This window comes from Chinchilla lanigera, unplaced genomic scaffold, assembly GCF_000276665.1.
Source record: "Chinchilla lanigera isolate Chin_1 unplaced genomic scaffold, ChiLan1.0 scaffold00080, whole genome shotgun sequence".
In the NCBI taxonomy this organism is placed as follows: domain Eukaryota; kingdom Metazoa; phylum Chordata; class Mammalia; order Rodentia; family Chinchillidae; genus Chinchilla; species Chinchilla lanigera.
In genome coordinates, this window is record NW_004955481.1 from 2,317,219 (window position 1) to 2,334,133 (window position 16,915).

General features: G+C 43.7%; 2 protein-coding genes across 2 annotated transcripts; one reads left to right on the top strand and one right to left on the bottom strand.

Moving 5' to 3' along the window:
- Positions 1 to 650: 650 nt before the first annotated feature.
- Glod4 (glyoxalase domain containing 4) lies at positions 651 to 7,134 on the bottom strand. The gene is made up of 5 exons (XM_005402921.1): positions 6,977 to 7,134; positions 4,544 to 4,593; positions 3,751 to 3,871; positions 1,216 to 1,360; positions 651 to 664 (listed from the first exon to the last, which is right to left on the bottom strand). The coding sequence occupies exons 1-5, from the start codon at positions 7,064 to 7,066 to the stop codon at positions 651 to 653; spliced, it is 420 nt and encodes a 139-aa protein (XP_005402978.1). The 5' UTR covers positions 7,067 to 7,134.
- A 17-nt stretch (positions 7,135 to 7,151) lies between these two features.
- Positions 7,152 to 16,570, top strand: Rnmtl1 (RNA methyltransferase like 1). The gene is made up of 4 exons (XM_005402641.2): positions 7,152 to 7,504; positions 7,750 to 7,994; positions 11,535 to 11,702; positions 14,754 to 16,570. Exons 1-4 carry the CDS (start codon positions 7,191 to 7,193, stop codon positions 15,302 to 15,304), a joined length of 1,278 nt encoding a protein of 425 aa, XP_005402698.1. The 5' UTR covers positions 7,152 to 7,190; the 3' UTR covers positions 15,305 to 16,570.
- Positions 16,571 to 16,915: the final 345 nt, after the last annotated feature.

A 16,915-nucleotide genomic window follows, 5' to 3' on the forward strand; every position in this document is an offset into this window, starting at 1 on the left:
AATAAAACACACCTTGTGAGGCTTCTTCCCTTCAGTGTGGTGAGCTCATTTCTGTCTCACCCCTCACTCACTGAGAAGCAGCGCTAGAGTTTGGGAAACTGACCTCAGCTCAGGAGGTACAGCTACCTGGTCTAGGGATAATCTTATTTCTCTTGCCAATGATTGGTTGAGGGGCAGGTACAGTATATTACACCTGACCATGAAGTTAGGTGGATGATTCCAGGAAAAATTTTGCTATTTTTTGAGACAGCGTATTGCTATGCAGTTTAGGTTGCCCTTAAATTCATTATGTAGCCCAGGCTGGCCTCAAACTTGTGGCAATCCTCTTGCCTCAGCCTCCAGAATGCTGGGATTACAGTTGTGCACTACCATGCCACCCAGCCCTGTTTGGTTTTTGAGACAAGGTCTCATCATGTAGTCCATGCTGGCCTTGAACCCATTATGTAGCACAGACCAACCTCATGACAATACTCCTGGCTCAGCCTCCTGAATGCTGGGATTACAGGTGTGTACCACCATGCCTAGGTGCTCTGCTCTTAAAAAAAACATTAAGAACTCAGGTTCCCCTCTCCTACCCAAAGTAAATGTGGGAGCATGCAGCCCCAGCTGCTACTACTAGCAGCCATCATACAATTGGGAGGGGACTAGGTCTAAGAGAAATGCACTGAAAAGAACAGAATATAGAAAAAAAATTGGGTTCCTGATAACATTGCTGAGCCACTGAATCAGCCTGCCCTGAAATCTTTCAGACCCTTAGACTACCTGCTCTGAGTCACTCATGATGGTATACATGGGTAATCCAGTACTCTGGGAAGCTAAGGCAGGAGGGTCACAAGTTTTAGTCCAGCTGAGTTGTTTCAAAACAAAAAATGAACTCTGGGGATATAGCTCAACACAAAGGCTGTGGGGTCCAATCCCCAGTACTGGGGTGGGGAGTGCCCTTAAGGAAATCAGAATAGTTTGAGTTAGGTTTTCTGTTATCTGTAACTGAAAGATTCCTAAACAGTTACATTACCAATAGAACAAAATCAGTCTAGATTCTCTGTAGTGAATGCACTGATGCTCTAACATGAGAACAGAATTTCTCAGAGAACAGGTAAAAGCACCGAATTGGGAAAGACACACCACGTCGATATATAAAGAAAGAAACCCAGCTATCTCTCCTCCCAACAAAAAAGCCTTTAGACTGAGTTTCATGAGTCCTAATAAAATTACCTGACTGAGGTGGGGTGCGATTCTGCAAATAGAATTTGTATCCTCCTGGGGCTTCAATTTCAAAAACTCCTTCTGCAACTTCACTGAGAGGCCACTCCAGCTTCTTGGCATTCTTGACAGCTTGGCTGGAAGCAAGTGTGATTCCCTATAACAACAGTAACGTTTACATGTATAATCACAAGTCTTTCACAGAACAAGGTAAGGAGTTCAAACCCTATTGCTTTTATTGCCTAGGTCAGAATTAACTGGTTTTCAGAATTTTTGTTCTGGTAATTTTTTTCCTTTTCTTTTTTTGAGACAGGGTCTTGATGTGTAGTTCAGGCTGTCCTTGAACTCACTATGTAGCCCAGGCTGGCTTTGAACTTGCAGTGATCATCCTGCCTCTGCCTCCTGGGTGTGTTCTAGTAACTTTAAATTATTTTTGGGGGGCTGGGGATTTAGTTCAGCGGCAAAAGCGCCTGCCTGGCAAGCACAAGGTCGTGAGTTCGGTTCCCGGTACCGGAGAAAAACCAAAACCAAAAATAAAATAAAATAAAATAAAATAAATTATTTTTGGATACTTTCTTCCACAAAGACTCAGAACTTCATAAATCACAGGACAAAAATTCAAATGCCAATGAAATTTGATTCATTTAATACTCAAGATAATCTCTTCAAATTTTTAAGATCTAGCCAGAGAAATCATGATCTTATCTGGACCTGCCAGTTACCTAGTTGAGATAATTTGTTTATACTCCTCCTCTACCTCCCCCAGTGCTAGGAATTGAATACTCAGGACCCTGGGTGTTCTAGGAAAGCCTAGCTCTACCACTGAGTTACAGCCTTGGGCTGAGTTTTGCTTTTCATGTTTTCTTATCATTTGAGACCAGGTCTCATTATACAGCCCAGACTGGCACTGAACTGGGCATCTTCCTCCTGCAGCCTCTCCTGTGTTGGGATTACAGGCGTGCACTGCCATGCCTGTTTTTGGTTTTTTAAACAACAAAGAATTAACCAACTATAAAATCACTCTTTAAATTTAATCAAAGTACCTAGTAAAGTACACTTCTGCCTTCATATAAAGCTAGCCTCATTTCTAGCCTAGACTGTTGGTCTATAATCCATTTCTGTCCAGGGCGACAGGTCCCAAGAATGAGGTGCTGTGGATGAAAAGAAAAGAGAAAAAAGAAAAACAAGAGAGGCATAATTCTGGGATCAGGGGGCTAGCAGCCTCTTGGACTGAAGCCCCGATTACCATTTTCAGTAACCTTTTATTGAGAAAGAACAAAGGAAGGAACTGGGCAAATGGGAGGATATCAACAGGTTTAGCAAGGACAATACAACTCCATTACCACAGAAATAAGACTTGATTTAGTTAGCCATCCTGTTATCATTTCTTCGGGCTTATCTCAGGAAAGCATCTAGGGTTGTCCCACGGCTTTCCACAGAGACACAGGTTTTGCAGTCATTTCCTTTCCACCAATGCTTTTGCTAGATTTCCAACCAAACAATCATATGGCTTGGTCAGGCCTGAGGTAATACATTGAAAGAGAACTATAAAATGTCCTTCTCCACACTAGACTATCATAATAATCTCTGCTCTACTCCTGTCAAACCATGACCTACTCTGCAGCCATAGTAAACTTTCCAAAACACAAAACCCTTAATGGCTGGGTGTGATAGCACACATACCTGTAATCTCAGCACATAGGAGGCTGAGGCAGGAGGACTACCATGAATTCCCCGACCAGCCTGGGGTATATAATGTGTATAAAGCCAGCCTGAACTACATAGGAGTAGTAGTTTCAAAAATCAAAAACAAAAAACCAGCCCGGCATGGTGGTGCACGCTTGTAATCCCAGCACTCAGGAGGTTGAGGCAGGATCGCTGCGAGTTTGAGGCCAACCTGGGCTACACAGTGAAACCCTGTCTCAAAGAGGCAAAACCAAAAATACAAAAACCAAATCCCAACAATGACAGAAACCTTTAACAGCTCTTCATTTCACTGGGACAGTATATGAAGGCATAAAAGGTTCACACAATCTGAGCCCATGCCACTTCTGATCCTATCTCTTACTGTCTTCCCCCCGCCCTCTCTATTCTAACCATACTGGCTTCCTTGCATTTCCTGCAACATTCCAGGCCCTGCATAAGGCCCTCTGCACAGGGTCTTCTCTGTCTGGAATGCCCCTTCCACTCATCCCCGTATCTCCCTCAGCCACATGGCTAAGTCCCTTACTTTCTTTGAACCTTTGCTGCAATGATACCTCCTCACTGACCCTACTAGGAATTAATTGCATATGATCCCATTTGCTGATTCTTGCTACTATTTCCTGTGCAACTGGGGTTCTATTCAAAAAGTCCTTGCCTACATCTATGACTTCAAGAGTTTTACTACATTATCTTTCAGCACGTTAAATGTTGGTTTTAACATTTAGTTCTTTATAGTACATGGTGAGAGATATGAGTCTAGATTCAAACTTCTGCCTGTGGATAGCCAACCCTACTCTGAAACAAATCTTCCCAGCCAAAAATCTCCTGGGACAGAATATTTACCATGAAGTCATTGCCAAGCTTGTAGTCTCCAATGCCATAATTGTAAGTCAGCTCTGCAACGAAATGATCATCTTCGGGCCCAAATCCCACCATTGTTTTACTCCATTTCCCATCGTAAGGCCTAGAAAAATGAAAGTAAATGAACCCAGTGACCACACACAAAATCTACCTCAGCTCCTTTCCCCTAAAAGAACTATGGCACAGACGGGTAGGCAGTCCTTTCTGGACCCCCAAACCTCACAAAGATGAGATGACCTCAGATGAGGCTGAGAACAGCTACGAATAATGCTCATGGACCCCAGCTAAAAGTTCCAAAGATCACTTGTTTGGCATTTACTAGAGGCAAAGTTTCACTTATGTTTTCTTCAAAGGAAGGAACAGAATCCTAAAGACTTCTCCAATCTGACTTTAGTTTATTTCTTTGCACATCCATCAACAAGCAGGCAAATTCCAGTAAGCCTCAAAATCCTCAACTTATAGCTGAGACTTGTGATTGGGATCTGAAATGGAGGCAATCTTCTGGGACTGAGCCTTTAGCTTGTAGGATCTGACACTAACTCTAGAGAGGCCCAGAAAAGAATTAAATAGTAGGACTCCTGGCTGGTATTTGAAGAATTGGAGAACAGGTGTGTGTATCAGGAGTGTGTGAGAGTGGAGAGAAATGCAGGATATCTCCTCAGTGTTCTTCACGTTGTCTCCCTAATTTATTGTTTTCTTAATTCATGCCACTGTCTTATACTCACCAGAGGTTATTCAGAGTATAAAGAAGATTTTAAGATACAAGGTGTCATACCCATTACATGCAGCTTTGCAGCCTTCTTCAAATTCTTCATGCCGCAGAACCTGGTAAAGGCATTAGAATTGTAAAGTTTTATTAGTACCACATATAGCATATTTAGCACAAACCAAAAGCTCAAAACATAGTATCATTTGTAAGCTTTATTTAAAGAGGGAGGGGAGGGGACTTGGTATCTTTTCCAGGCTAGATAAAGCACAGGCACAAAAGAACAGTTTGATATTAGAGTCAGCCTACAAGCAAAATGATAAATCTCTTTAGATTGGGAAGCAGTACTGTGTAATGAAAAAGGTCTGGTCTTCAACATTAGGGAAGTATGATTTGTGCTTCTGGTTGCTATCTAATACTATAACTCTGAGTAAGCAGCTTTGTCTCTGAGTTGGTAATAGACAACTTCTCACAGCATCTAACACAGAAGCCACTATACAGTGGGCTCTCAGTCTTAATTTCTATTTTCCTTTTTAATTCCCATTGCTACTATTGCAACTGAATCTTCTTCTTTTTCTTTTTTTCTTTCTTTTTTTGTTGTTTTTGGTCTTTTTGAGACAGGGTCTCCCTATGCAGTTCAGGCTGGCCTTGAGCTCACTTTATAACCCAGGCTGTCTTGAACTTGCAACAGTCCTCCTGCCTCAGCCTCCTGAGTGCTGGGATTACAGGGATGCACCACTATGCCCAGCCTGATCTTCCTTCTTACCATCAATATAATAGTATATCTCTAAAATACAGCTCTTATTACAACATTGCCCTGTTCTAAAAATGTAAAAGAATTCTCCTCTTATGCAGCATAAAATCCTCATTCCTTAGCTTAACATTCAAGACTCTATAGGAAGCAATTCCAACCTATTTGCCCTGATATCTCATCTCTACAACTTCAAATAAGTAACCTTAACTAAATTAAAGGCACATAAAACTAATGGTCTTTTCCAAGTGTATCTTTGTATCATGTATTCAGTTTTTTCAGTATAATTCATCCCTATAATCTTGATCTGTGGAGATCTTACCTATATGTAGAGGTCAACTTCAATGCAAAGTCCCCATGAATTATTTCCTGGTGAACCAGGTTGGAAAACTTTTCCACCTTTTTTGTTTTGTCATCTTGTGTTTGCAGTGCTGGGGATTGAACCCAGGGCCTCTAGGCAAGCACAATACCAATGAGCTACATCCCCAGCTCCTTTTGCATTTTTATAATAACTGTAGCTAATACTTACAGAACACACAATATCTATGTGTTCAATAGCACCTATTTTTTGAATACCATCTAGCTAATAAATAACGTTTAATCTTCACAACAACACTTTGATCAATAAAGAAATATAGTTAAGGTGAGCTTTATGGTTTTCTGCTATCATTTATCAAAATCTGGGTTCTATTACCACTGGCTAGGTAAAAAATGCAATTCCTATTTCCATCCCATCCCAGACCATGAGCTCCAAGGCCAGATACCAAGATTATCTGCACCTTTTTCCAAAAGTCAACACAGTACCCTAAAACAGGGCCGACATTTTAAAAATGATTGGTAAATTCAAGAATTCCCTTAGCACATCTTCTGCACTGTGTCCACACAAAATGGAACCCTTGCTCTTCCAAAGTCTTGTGTGTTTCCTACCCTCCTCCTCCCTAGCTTATCAGAAGTTCCCCAGTAATTTCTACCTGACTTTTCAGCTAAGCGACTTCTGTACAACTAGTTCAGGCCCAGGGACAGGCTGCTTCCAAGTACCGAGGAGGAGAATGGATTCTGACCTTAAATCTGAAGTGTTGAAAGGAGAGTCAGAGTCAGATTTACCAAGAGAGACTGAGTACCCAAAAGAGACCGTTCGAACCAGCGATGACTGGAGCAGAACTCTGAAGGAGGAGGATAGCAACATCGAGCCCAGTATGGGCGTAGCGAGATCTTGTTTCTAAATACACACATACATACATACAAACATACACACACGAGAGAACGAAAGCAACTAAAAAGCGCGGAGGATGTCGCTCAGTATGAAGGCCCTGGGTTCAAGCCACGGGGGGTGGGGGGCCCGACTTTAAATGTTCTGATTATCTACACAGAAATCAAAATTTACAAATGCATTACATAACTTTTTGCTTCCCACTAGATTGTAGTTTCCCAGCAGCGGGGGCCCATTAAATACTTGCGAATGAATTAAGTGAGAGAGCATAGTATGTTAGTTCCTCTTCAAAAACTATCTACATTTGATCTTAGCCAATTTCAAAACGATCTAACTTGTACTCTGAGATTCGCAACGTTTCCTGAAGCTGAAAACCCCACAGGGCCTTTGGGAAGTCTTGCGCCCGCCATCAGGGAGCCAGGAACATTTTTCAGCCCTCTGGCTTCACTACACAGCCATTTCTCGCCCAATCCCTTCGCCAAGCGCGGCTCAGTCGCCCGTCCCAGCCTCGCGCACCAGCCCCGATCGCCCCGGCCTTCACCTTCATCCCCAGGACATCCCGAAAGAAATGCGTCGTCTGGAAGCGGTTTCCCACTTTGAACACGAAGTGCAAAGCTCGGCGAGAAGTCATGTCTTCCAAAATCAAAGCGCCTTCCCTGAACAGCTCGGCGACAGACGCAACACCGCGCAAGCGCAGGTAACGTCATTAAACATCGACGGCACGCTTTCGTGACGTAACCCTCGGCGCCAGGAAGATGGCTGCGCTATCGCTCTGCAAGCGGTGTGCTCTGAAACCGTTGTTGCCGGTGGTGCAGACTTGGGATCTCGAAGCGCGGCGCTGGGTCCGGGCGCTGCGGAGGAGCCCCGTGAAAGTAGTATTTCCATCTGGAGAGGTGGTGGAACAGAAGCGCGCTCCCGGGAAGCAGCCCCGAAAGACAGCCTCTGAAACCAGTCCCCAGGAGCAGCGACATAAACAGCCGCTTCACATGTCCGCATCCCAGACGCCTGGCACCTGGGAAGAAACAGGGCTTCACTACGATAAGGCGCTTCCTGGTGACAGGAGGCTGAGGTGATGTGTTTCTGAGCCTTGCCACCTATTCCTGTTTCTCTTCCTCATAGCGGGACCTTGACCTCTTTTTGATGTTTTTCCAGTACACTCCTCTGGTTTTTATTGTATTCTTTTATTATTGTATTATTCAGAACAAGTGTCGCTTGGAATTTGTTTCTGTCCCTGTGAAGCTCTTTGTGTCTGTTAGAACCGGATGTCTCAGTAACAGTATTGGTAATCGCTCATCTTTTTGTTTCTACCCGCAGAAGTGTAATGACAATCGTTAAGTCCAGGTCATTTCGAGAAAAGCAAGGGAAGATACTTTTGGAAGGTCGCAGGCTGATTGCAGACGCTCTCCAGGCAGGAGCTGTACCGAAAGTTTTTTTCTTTAGCCGTCTGGAATACATTAAGGAGTTGCCGGCAGATAAGTTGAAAGGAGTCAGCCTCATAAAGGTGAAATTTGAGGATATCAAGGATTGGTCCGACCTAGTAGCGCCACAAGGAATAATAGGTCAGTAGTTACACAATGTGTCACTAGGTATAACGACCTAGAATTTCTTGTTCATCTCTCCTAGGGCAACAAGTTTTATTTAAGACAAATGCAAAATGTTAACTGCTGAATCCTTTCTTAAAATACGACCCCCCGCCCCCCGCAAAATAGCGTTCTCAAGCCTGTATATGGTGTTTTCAGTGGAAGTGAAGCCCGTTTCTTTTATCTGTGTTATGGCTTTTTATAGTCTTTAGGAAGAGCCATTGTTCCTCGAGTTTCTTCAACTTTTGATGTCAGACTAAAAATTAAAATATTTCCTGAAAGATATGCAAAACCTCGGCCATTGTGGTGATAACTGTATCAGTAACCTCCTTGTGTCCAAAGCAGATCTAAAGAGCGAGGAGTAAGCTGTAACTTACTGCTGTTAGCCTAATGAGTAGAGCACTTTGTCTTCTGCAGTCTTACTGCATTTGCTTAACCTAACTTAAGGTTCACATAATTGTGATGTCTACTAGCACTTCTGTCTAAATACAGGAAAATAATTCTTTACACCTTTTCAGCATTGGAGCTAGGCATGTTTCCCTATTGTGGACTGATTGTTTTGACTCCATGTTTGGACTGTATAGCCATTAGTTGGGAAAAGAGATTCTGAGAAACTAGTTGTCTCCGTAACCCAGTGGGTCACAGGGATCTGTTTCCCTACACATGTTGTTCAGATTATAGGGTAGGGACTTGAGATTAAAGAATTTGGAGTTACACCAAATAGCCATACTCTCGTAGCTATACCTTTTAATCTCCACTCAGTGCTTAACTAAAAGTGGCATTCATTTTTACCACACTTGTCACTTTGGGCGTGTGTGTCGATGGTGTCTACCCAAATCCAAGTCTACCCATGTTGGACTTGGGTAGCCTTCATAATGTTGAATGATGACTGCTTTTATCATTTCATTTTAGCTGGGCATGGTATAACACATTTATAATCCCAGCACCCAGGAGGCTGAGGCAGGAGGATCATGGTGAGTTCAAGGCCAGCCTGGTCTACATAGTGAGTTCAAAGCCAGCCAGAACTATATAGTGAGACCTTGTCTCAAAAAAAAAAAATAAAAAAGATAATCATTTCATCTTTGTGGGTTTGTTTTTTTTTTTTTTTTTGAGACAGGGTTTCGCTGTATAGTTCAGGCTGGTGGCCTGGAATTCTTGGCAGTCTTAGTGCCTCAGCCTCGTGAGTACTGGGATTACAGGCATGTGCCACGACACTCAGCCACTTCATCATTTAAAAAAAATTGTATTATTTAGCTTATGTGTGTGATGTTATATTTTAAATTTGAGGAGGATGCTGAGGGTGAAATAGATAGGAACTAGCGCTACCTGCCAAGTGTCAGGCACTTTAAACCCAGTAATGTGAGTCTTCTACATGTAGACATCCAAGTATAAGTTAAGGATTCCTGAGTTCCCCTCCCCCACTGAGCTGTCTCTTGATCATCATGACTGTAAAGTGTGGGATCCTTACAGCACTCGGGTGCCTGATGCCATGATATTGTCTTCATTCAGGACTTTGGAAAGGCTCCTAAATTTTTCTTTGTATTATATATGAGGGCAGTAACTTTTTTTTTTTTTTTGCAGGGGTGGGGTACTAGGGATTGAACCCAGAGGCTTTGCAATGAACTACACTATATTCCTGGCCCTTTTTTATTTCTTTTATTTTAAGTTCTAAGTTGGTAAGTCCCTAAGACTGGGCTTAAACTTGTGATCCTCTTGCCTCAGTCTTCCAGAGTGCTGGGATAACACGTATGCACCCCCATGCCCAGCTAGTTGGATATAATTGTTCAAGCAGTTATATTATCTATCTTGCTATTTACTAGCAAGATGCTAGGAAAATGTTAAAAATTGTAGAAGCATTTGGGAGCATGCTTAGAAAGAAACTCCTATTTATATAAAGAGCTTAGAACAGTGTCTGACCTAAAAAAAAGTGTTAATTACCATTATAACCTCTACCAGCTCATTAGGAAAGACACCTGCTGTGGATGTGTAGTACACCCATGAGAATAAGTTCGTCTACACCATAGAAATTTCATACACTCTAAGGCCGTTTTTATTTTAATATTAACCCTTTCCCAGTCTTTGCTTTCCCCCTAAACATTTTCCATAAAACTTGGCAAGCTGCAGAGTACAATGTAGATATTATTAAATAAGAATTTTTTACTAAGTATACCACTTAGTGTTTTCATTTTTCCAGATACCTCCAAGCCCATTTATGTTTCCTTGTATTAGACTGAGGACAGGGAAGTCACTAGGTAAATACAGCCATGGTTGGTCTAAAACTCTCCAGCGTCTGGACTTCTAGCATGAGGATGAGGCCTTAGAAGTAACTTAGTCCCTCATTCACAATCCCTTCATTTTGCAACCTTTGCAGAGTGTGTCTCAGAAATAGTGCTTCTGAGCTGAAGTATTTGAAAAAAGGAGTCATTATTTTGATGCATCCAAAGTTTTGAATTCAGATTATTTTTCCTGGGAATGTAGTTTGAATTTTAAAATAAGCAATGAAAAAGAGTAAGTCTCAAGTCAGATACAGTAGACTGGTAATTGGTTTTTAAATATTTAGGTTAAATTTGCGAATTGTTTTTGATTTTTGAGACAGGGTCTTACTGTGTACTTCAGCCTGGCCTTGAACTCACTATGTAGTCCAGGCTGGCCTCCAACTCAGGGTGATCTTTCTGCTTCAGCCTCTGAGTGCTGGACTTACAGTAAATTTATAAATTACTAAAAAAATATTTAGCCTCCCTAGTAGTCAGGAAAACTTCAAGTTAATAAACGAAATGCCATTTCCCCCATCAAAATGGCAAAAATTGAAACATTATATACTCTCAGTGACAGGGTTTGAGCTGGGAAATGTATTTATATGTTCCAGACATGAGTAAACTAGAATACTCTTGGGGAGGGCACTTTGGTATCATTTATTAACACTAAAAGTGCATGTACACTGTTTATCCATCTCATAGGTATTTGTCCTAGAGAAATTTTCAGGCATATACACAGTCATAAAGGATGTTTATTGTAGCAGTGTTTGTAATGGAAATTTTTAAATGATTTGTCAGAAGAGTTAAATGAACTGCAGTACATTTATCTTACTAAATAACATGCAGCAGTTAGAGTAAACTGGTCCCAAATGTACTGACATGGTAAGTTTTTCCAGACATGTTATCAAGTAAAGTAAGTAGATCACAGAATAATATATATATATATATATATATATATATATATATATATATATATATATATATATATATATATATATATACTTGGTTTATGTTGAAAAGGAAATGTGCCTGTATGTAGGTAAATGCATAAAATTCTAAAAGGACATTCTCCAGGATTGAAAACAGGTGAGCAAGGAAGGGATTGGCAGTGGTGGAATTTTATGTTATTTCAATTTTTCAGCCAGAATGTATATATGTATTTTGTGTGTAATCAAGAATACATAAAGAATGATAAGCAAATGGAAAGTCAAATTATTGCCAGCACCCGCATCAGATAAGGGAACTTCCTGTGTTCTTTCCTTAGGGATTTTTGCCAGACCTGACTATGTTAAGATGACATATCCAAAGACTCAGCTTCACCACACACTGCCTTTACTGTTGATTTGTGACAATCTCCGTGACCCAGGGAACCTAGGGACAATTCTGAGATCTGCAGCCGGGGCAGGCTGCAGCAAAGTGTTACTCACCAAAGGTAAGAGCACCTATCACTGGGTGGATTGATTAGCCATTTTTAAATGAGCCAGGGCTCTAGGCAGACATGCGTGGGTCCAGATTGTGGATCTGCCCCTTACGAGTTTATATCCTTGAGCAGTATACTATCAGTTCCTTTATCTGTATTTTGTTGTTGATTTTGGTTTTTTGGAGACAAGGTCTCTCTGTGTAGTTCAGGCTGCCTTGAACTCACTATGTAGCCCAGGTTGGCCTCAAACTTGCACATGTGTGCCATGCTTGGCATCCTTATCTGTAAAATGGGAATCATAGGATGTTCCTCATAGGGATTTTTTTTTTTTGAGACAGGGTCTCACTATGTAGTTCAGGCTGGCTTTGAACTCACTGAGTAGCCCAGACTGGCTTCAAACTTGCGGCAGTTCTCCTGCCTCAGCCTCCAAAGTGCTGAGATTAGATGAGTGTGTCACCATGCTGGGCTTTTTTCTTTATAGAGAATTTTGAGGATACTTGAGGTGATTCAGATAAAATACATCATACCATGCCATGATCTAGTAAATGTTGATTTATCTTTTAAAATTTCTTTGAAATATAAGTTATTAGAACTTTTAAAATCAATCAGGGTAAAATACAGATGCCAGTTTTAACGTCTAGTTTTAGGTCCTGCATTTAATGATCTTGCGTTCCCAAGTTGTTGCGTCTACGAGAACTTCAGCCTTTGAATTCTGAGTCCTGTGAAGAAAACCTGTCAATAGAGTGTCCTGGTGATATATTTCCCATAGCCTCAGGATGGGTCACACACTCCATACTAGTTACCTCATTACCTCTGTCTCTTCTCATCAGAAATGGGGGTTATTAGACTTGGCTCTAATTAGAGTTGCTAAACGGACGGGCTGGGCAGAAAGTGCCTATTTCATCTTGGGGGTGGAGGGACAGGAGAGTATCATTCATCAAAATCACCTAAGCTACCATTAAATATAAGCTAATAGTGGTGGTCATGCTGAGACTTGCCTGAGTTGCTCCTTTCAATTCGTCCTGGTCATGCCCTGTTGGAGTATGTTTCTCTGCCAGTGTGAGGCTTAGGTCCTGGGGTTCCGTAGTCAGTACCTCACTTCCATTGTTGAGCGCTCTGGTAGCAGGTATGGATTTGGAAATGTTTGTATAATCCAGGCAGTGCAGTTTTCCCAAGGTGGCTGAGGCTGGTATGAAAAAGAGGTAGGAAAAGGAGTAGGAAATGCTTGCTGTGGTCCCAGCGTAAGGGCACGAGGAGAGGCGCGTCACCTTTTCCTTACTCCCCATTAGGTGAAGGGATCAGACCACACAGTTCCTCTCACAAATCTGGGCCGTTCTAGTCCCTCCCGCTGGTCTCTTGGCCCATGGCCTGCCTCCCACCCCTGGTTTCCTGCAGTGCACGGGTAAAGCCTGGGTGTGGGGAGTGCACGTGTGCACTCTAACGTCCGTGTCTTAGTCTCTGTTTTAAATCTGGTCTGCCTAGTTCTCCTATGTAGGTTTGACAGATGAACGTAAAGTAACAGGAGAAGGCTTATGCTAACAGGTTAGGGGAAGATGCAGCCATGGGTATCCTGGTCATGCCACCTCTCCCAGTTTGCCCATGGCGAGAGCAGACTCTGAGAAAGATCAAGTGTCTGCCATGTAGCCAGCACACAGACGTGGTCAGGCCTGGCACATGATGGTATGTGAAGGAGTAGGTTCGTCTGGCCTCCTTCCTGCAGTATGAAGAGTGCGGTGAGTGGTTAAGGCTCCTCTTTACCCTGGATCGCTGCACTCACTGTACCAGATTTGTCATCTCTTGTGTGGAGAATTTCTTTTCCAATCTAGAGTGAACATTGAAGCCAAATGGGTCTTTGTAAAACACCAATAAGGTTCTGTCACTGTTTGGGTTAAAATTCTTCAATGGCATTATATTGTCATCTGATAAAATTCCAAACTCTGTTTGGGCATGGAGGTGCACAGCACTCTGAGAGACTGAGGCAGGAAGATTCCAAGTTCAAGCCTACGCTGAATAATTTAGTGAGCCCTGTCTAAAATTTTAAAAATTTAAAGCAGAGAATGGCAGTCTAGTGAAAAGACCCTGGGCTCAACTCTCAATACTGCATCAATCTGTCAGGCAGTCTGAACTCCTGCCCGGGATGGTGGCTCACACTTGTGATCCCAGCCCTTAGGAGTCTGAGGAGGAGGGTTGCTGTGATTTTGAGGCCGTGCTGGGCTACATAATGAGTTCAAGGCCAGCCTGACCTACGGAGTGAGATCGTGTCCAAAAAAAATTTTTAAAATCCAAACTGCTCAGCTTAGCTTCCTCTATGTTGACAGCTGCCTGCCCCTTACCTTCTTTCCCAGCACAGCCCCACAGTCAGCTGACCTCTTGCTTGCTTGCAGTTCTGAGACCTTGGTACTCTGCCTCTTCTCTGACTTTGTCCTGTGCCCGAGCCTCTCTCTACAAGCCCCAAAGAGCCAGCCCAGTGTCACGATCTCTTAGATGTTTGATGTTTTTCCTGCAAGTTCCACTTTGTACAAGTTTTCAGTTACCTTGTTCATGCTTTTTTCATATCACTTACCACTAGTGCTTTGTTCTGTTTGAGACAGGGTCACACTATGTAGTCCAGGCGGGCCTTGAACTCACTGTATAGCCCAGGCTGGCCTTGGGCTGCCTCAGCCTCCCAAGTGCTGGGATCACAGGTGTGTGCCACCATGCCCGGATCACTTACCGCTAATGTTATCATCTGATTAAATACTGTCCCAGCATCACCACCCACTGTGCTTGAGCTCCTGAGGGGGTGTTCATTCCTTTCACATCCCTTCTACAGTGTTGGGCACGTGTGTACGGACAGTGTTGTCAGGACGAGCAAACCGTTTTGAGCACTGGCCGGCTAACCCCACAGCCCCTATACTGGATGCTGCCATTGCTTAGGAGGCTCTGGAAGGTCCCAGCTATCCAGAAGGCTTTAATGCAAAAAATTGTCTTAGCTCTAGATCCCAAACTAATCTGATTTACTGAAGTTTCCTAATGTGGAAAAGGTTTATGAAGTCTTGATTGTGTCCTCACTTTGCTTTCTAGGCTGTGTGGATGCCTGGGAGCCCAAAGTCCTGCGGGCAGGCATGGGGGCACATTTCCAGGTGCCCATTATCAACAATCTGGAATGGGACTCAGTGCCCACCTACCTGCCCCCTGACACCCGGGTCTACGTGGCAGACAACTGTGGCCTCTATGCCCAGGCCCAAATGTCTAACAAAGCCAGTGACTATGGCTGGGTGTGTGATCGGCGATTCCTGAAGTTTCACAAGTATGAGGAGGAGGAGGAAGAGGAAGACAAGGAGCTAAAGACCAGAGCCAACAAAGGTTGGCTCCCTGAAGTCGAGGTCCAGAGTTACGACTTGGAGTGGACGGAGGCACCGGCCGCTGTGGTGGTAGGCGGGGAGACCCACGGCGTGAGCCTGGAGTCCCTGCAGTTGGCAGAGAGCACTGGCGGCAGGAGGCTGCTGATCCCCGTCGTGCCCGGAGTGGACAGCCTGAACTCGGCCATGGCTGCGAGCATCCTGCTTTTTGAAGGGAAAAGACAGCTGCGGGTGAGAGGGGAGCACTTGAGCAGGGACAGGGGTTACCACTGAGAGGATGCCTCTAGCTGCCACCCCGGCTCAGCGTTAGGAGATTGACACAGTTGGCAACTGTGGCTTCCCAGGCTACATGCAGGAGGCAGGAAGTAGACATTACTGCCATTATATGGTTATTGGAACAGTAAGAATTTCCATAGAAGTTTCTCCCTTTCATCATAAATAACAAAGGTTATAATTCTTATGAGATCTCCCATCTCTTCCACCTAACCCATCTATTGAGGCTATAGATGATCCATATGCCTCTAAAAATTGTCCATTAGGGCTAGGATGTAGCTCAGTGTTAGAGTGCTTGGCCAGCAAGCACAGAGCTCTGGGTTCTATCTTCAGCACCTCACACACACAAAAAGTTACATCTTTTTGTCCAGAAAGTTTCCCAAGACAGCATCTTGGTCAGAGCACAGTTCCCTCCACCAGCTGGGGCTTGTTTCATGGCCATGAAGCACTGGTCATAAGCCATGGCCGAGTCACTTGCATCAGATCAGTGGTCATTGGGAAATAAATGCCTACGAAGTACAGAGCCAGAGATTACATTAAAGTTTCGTGTGCATGTGGTCAATGCGTGTCTCTTTGCATCTTTGGCCTAGGGATGAGGACACTGCTAGGAGATTAGTGACTCAGGAAGCTAAGGGGTACAGGTCATGGCATTCACCCTCTGGCTGTTCTTTGGGGCTGGATGTGTCAGCTTGTGGGGTTGTTTGTTTAGCCTTTCACTGTAGCAGCTACTGTCTGTATTTCCCCCTGTGGCAATCAGTAAAAAAGGTTAATTTTAAGTGATGTCATACCTTTTTATCATCTCTCTAAATAACTTTTTGAGCACTATGCAAAAAAGAAACTGGGTTCTAAAATCTGCAGCTTAACATTGCATCTGTCAGGAGAGCTTGACTTTCACTAGCTGCCTTCCATAACTAGTCCTTGTTATGGGTTAGATCTAACTTGTCCCACAAAAGTCTCATGTACTCTGACGGGGACTTTTGGAAGGTGGTTGGGATCAAAAGGGTGATGTACGTAGCAGTGGATTAGTCCATCGATGAGCTTATGGCTGAGTGTGCTGTTAGGAGGTGGGGTCTGTCTGGAGAAGAACTCACAGAGCGGGGAGGGGACGTGGACGAGGGCATTCTTGTCCCCAGCTCCTCCCTTCCCTCTAGTTTCCCAACCACTGTGTGAATAGCTTTCCTCTGCCGTGCTGTTTCTGCCATGGAGCCAGCCGACCATGGACTGAACGCACTGAAACTGTAAGGCAAATAAACCTGTCCTCCTTCACCTTGCAAGGGTCGAGTATTTTGTCCAAGATGGGAAAGTGACGGATACAGCCCTACTTTATGTAACACTTGGCTAGATGTAAGGTACTTACTTACACTGCTATTCCCCTTCCCTCCATGAGGACAGAACTGCCCAAGAAAATGACAGTGCTCCTGGACGCAGTGTGAACAGAGGGTTCCTTTGAGGGGAGGGCGGCTGAGGTTCTGAGCGCTTGGGGCCCTTGGCACGCCACATTGCTGCAGGACCCTGCTATTCTCTCCAAACTCCAGCAAACCAGAGCAAGCTGCATCCTTACTTAGCAGGTGCCAGCCAGGGATGTGAGGGCGGATGCAGATGGTAGTCACT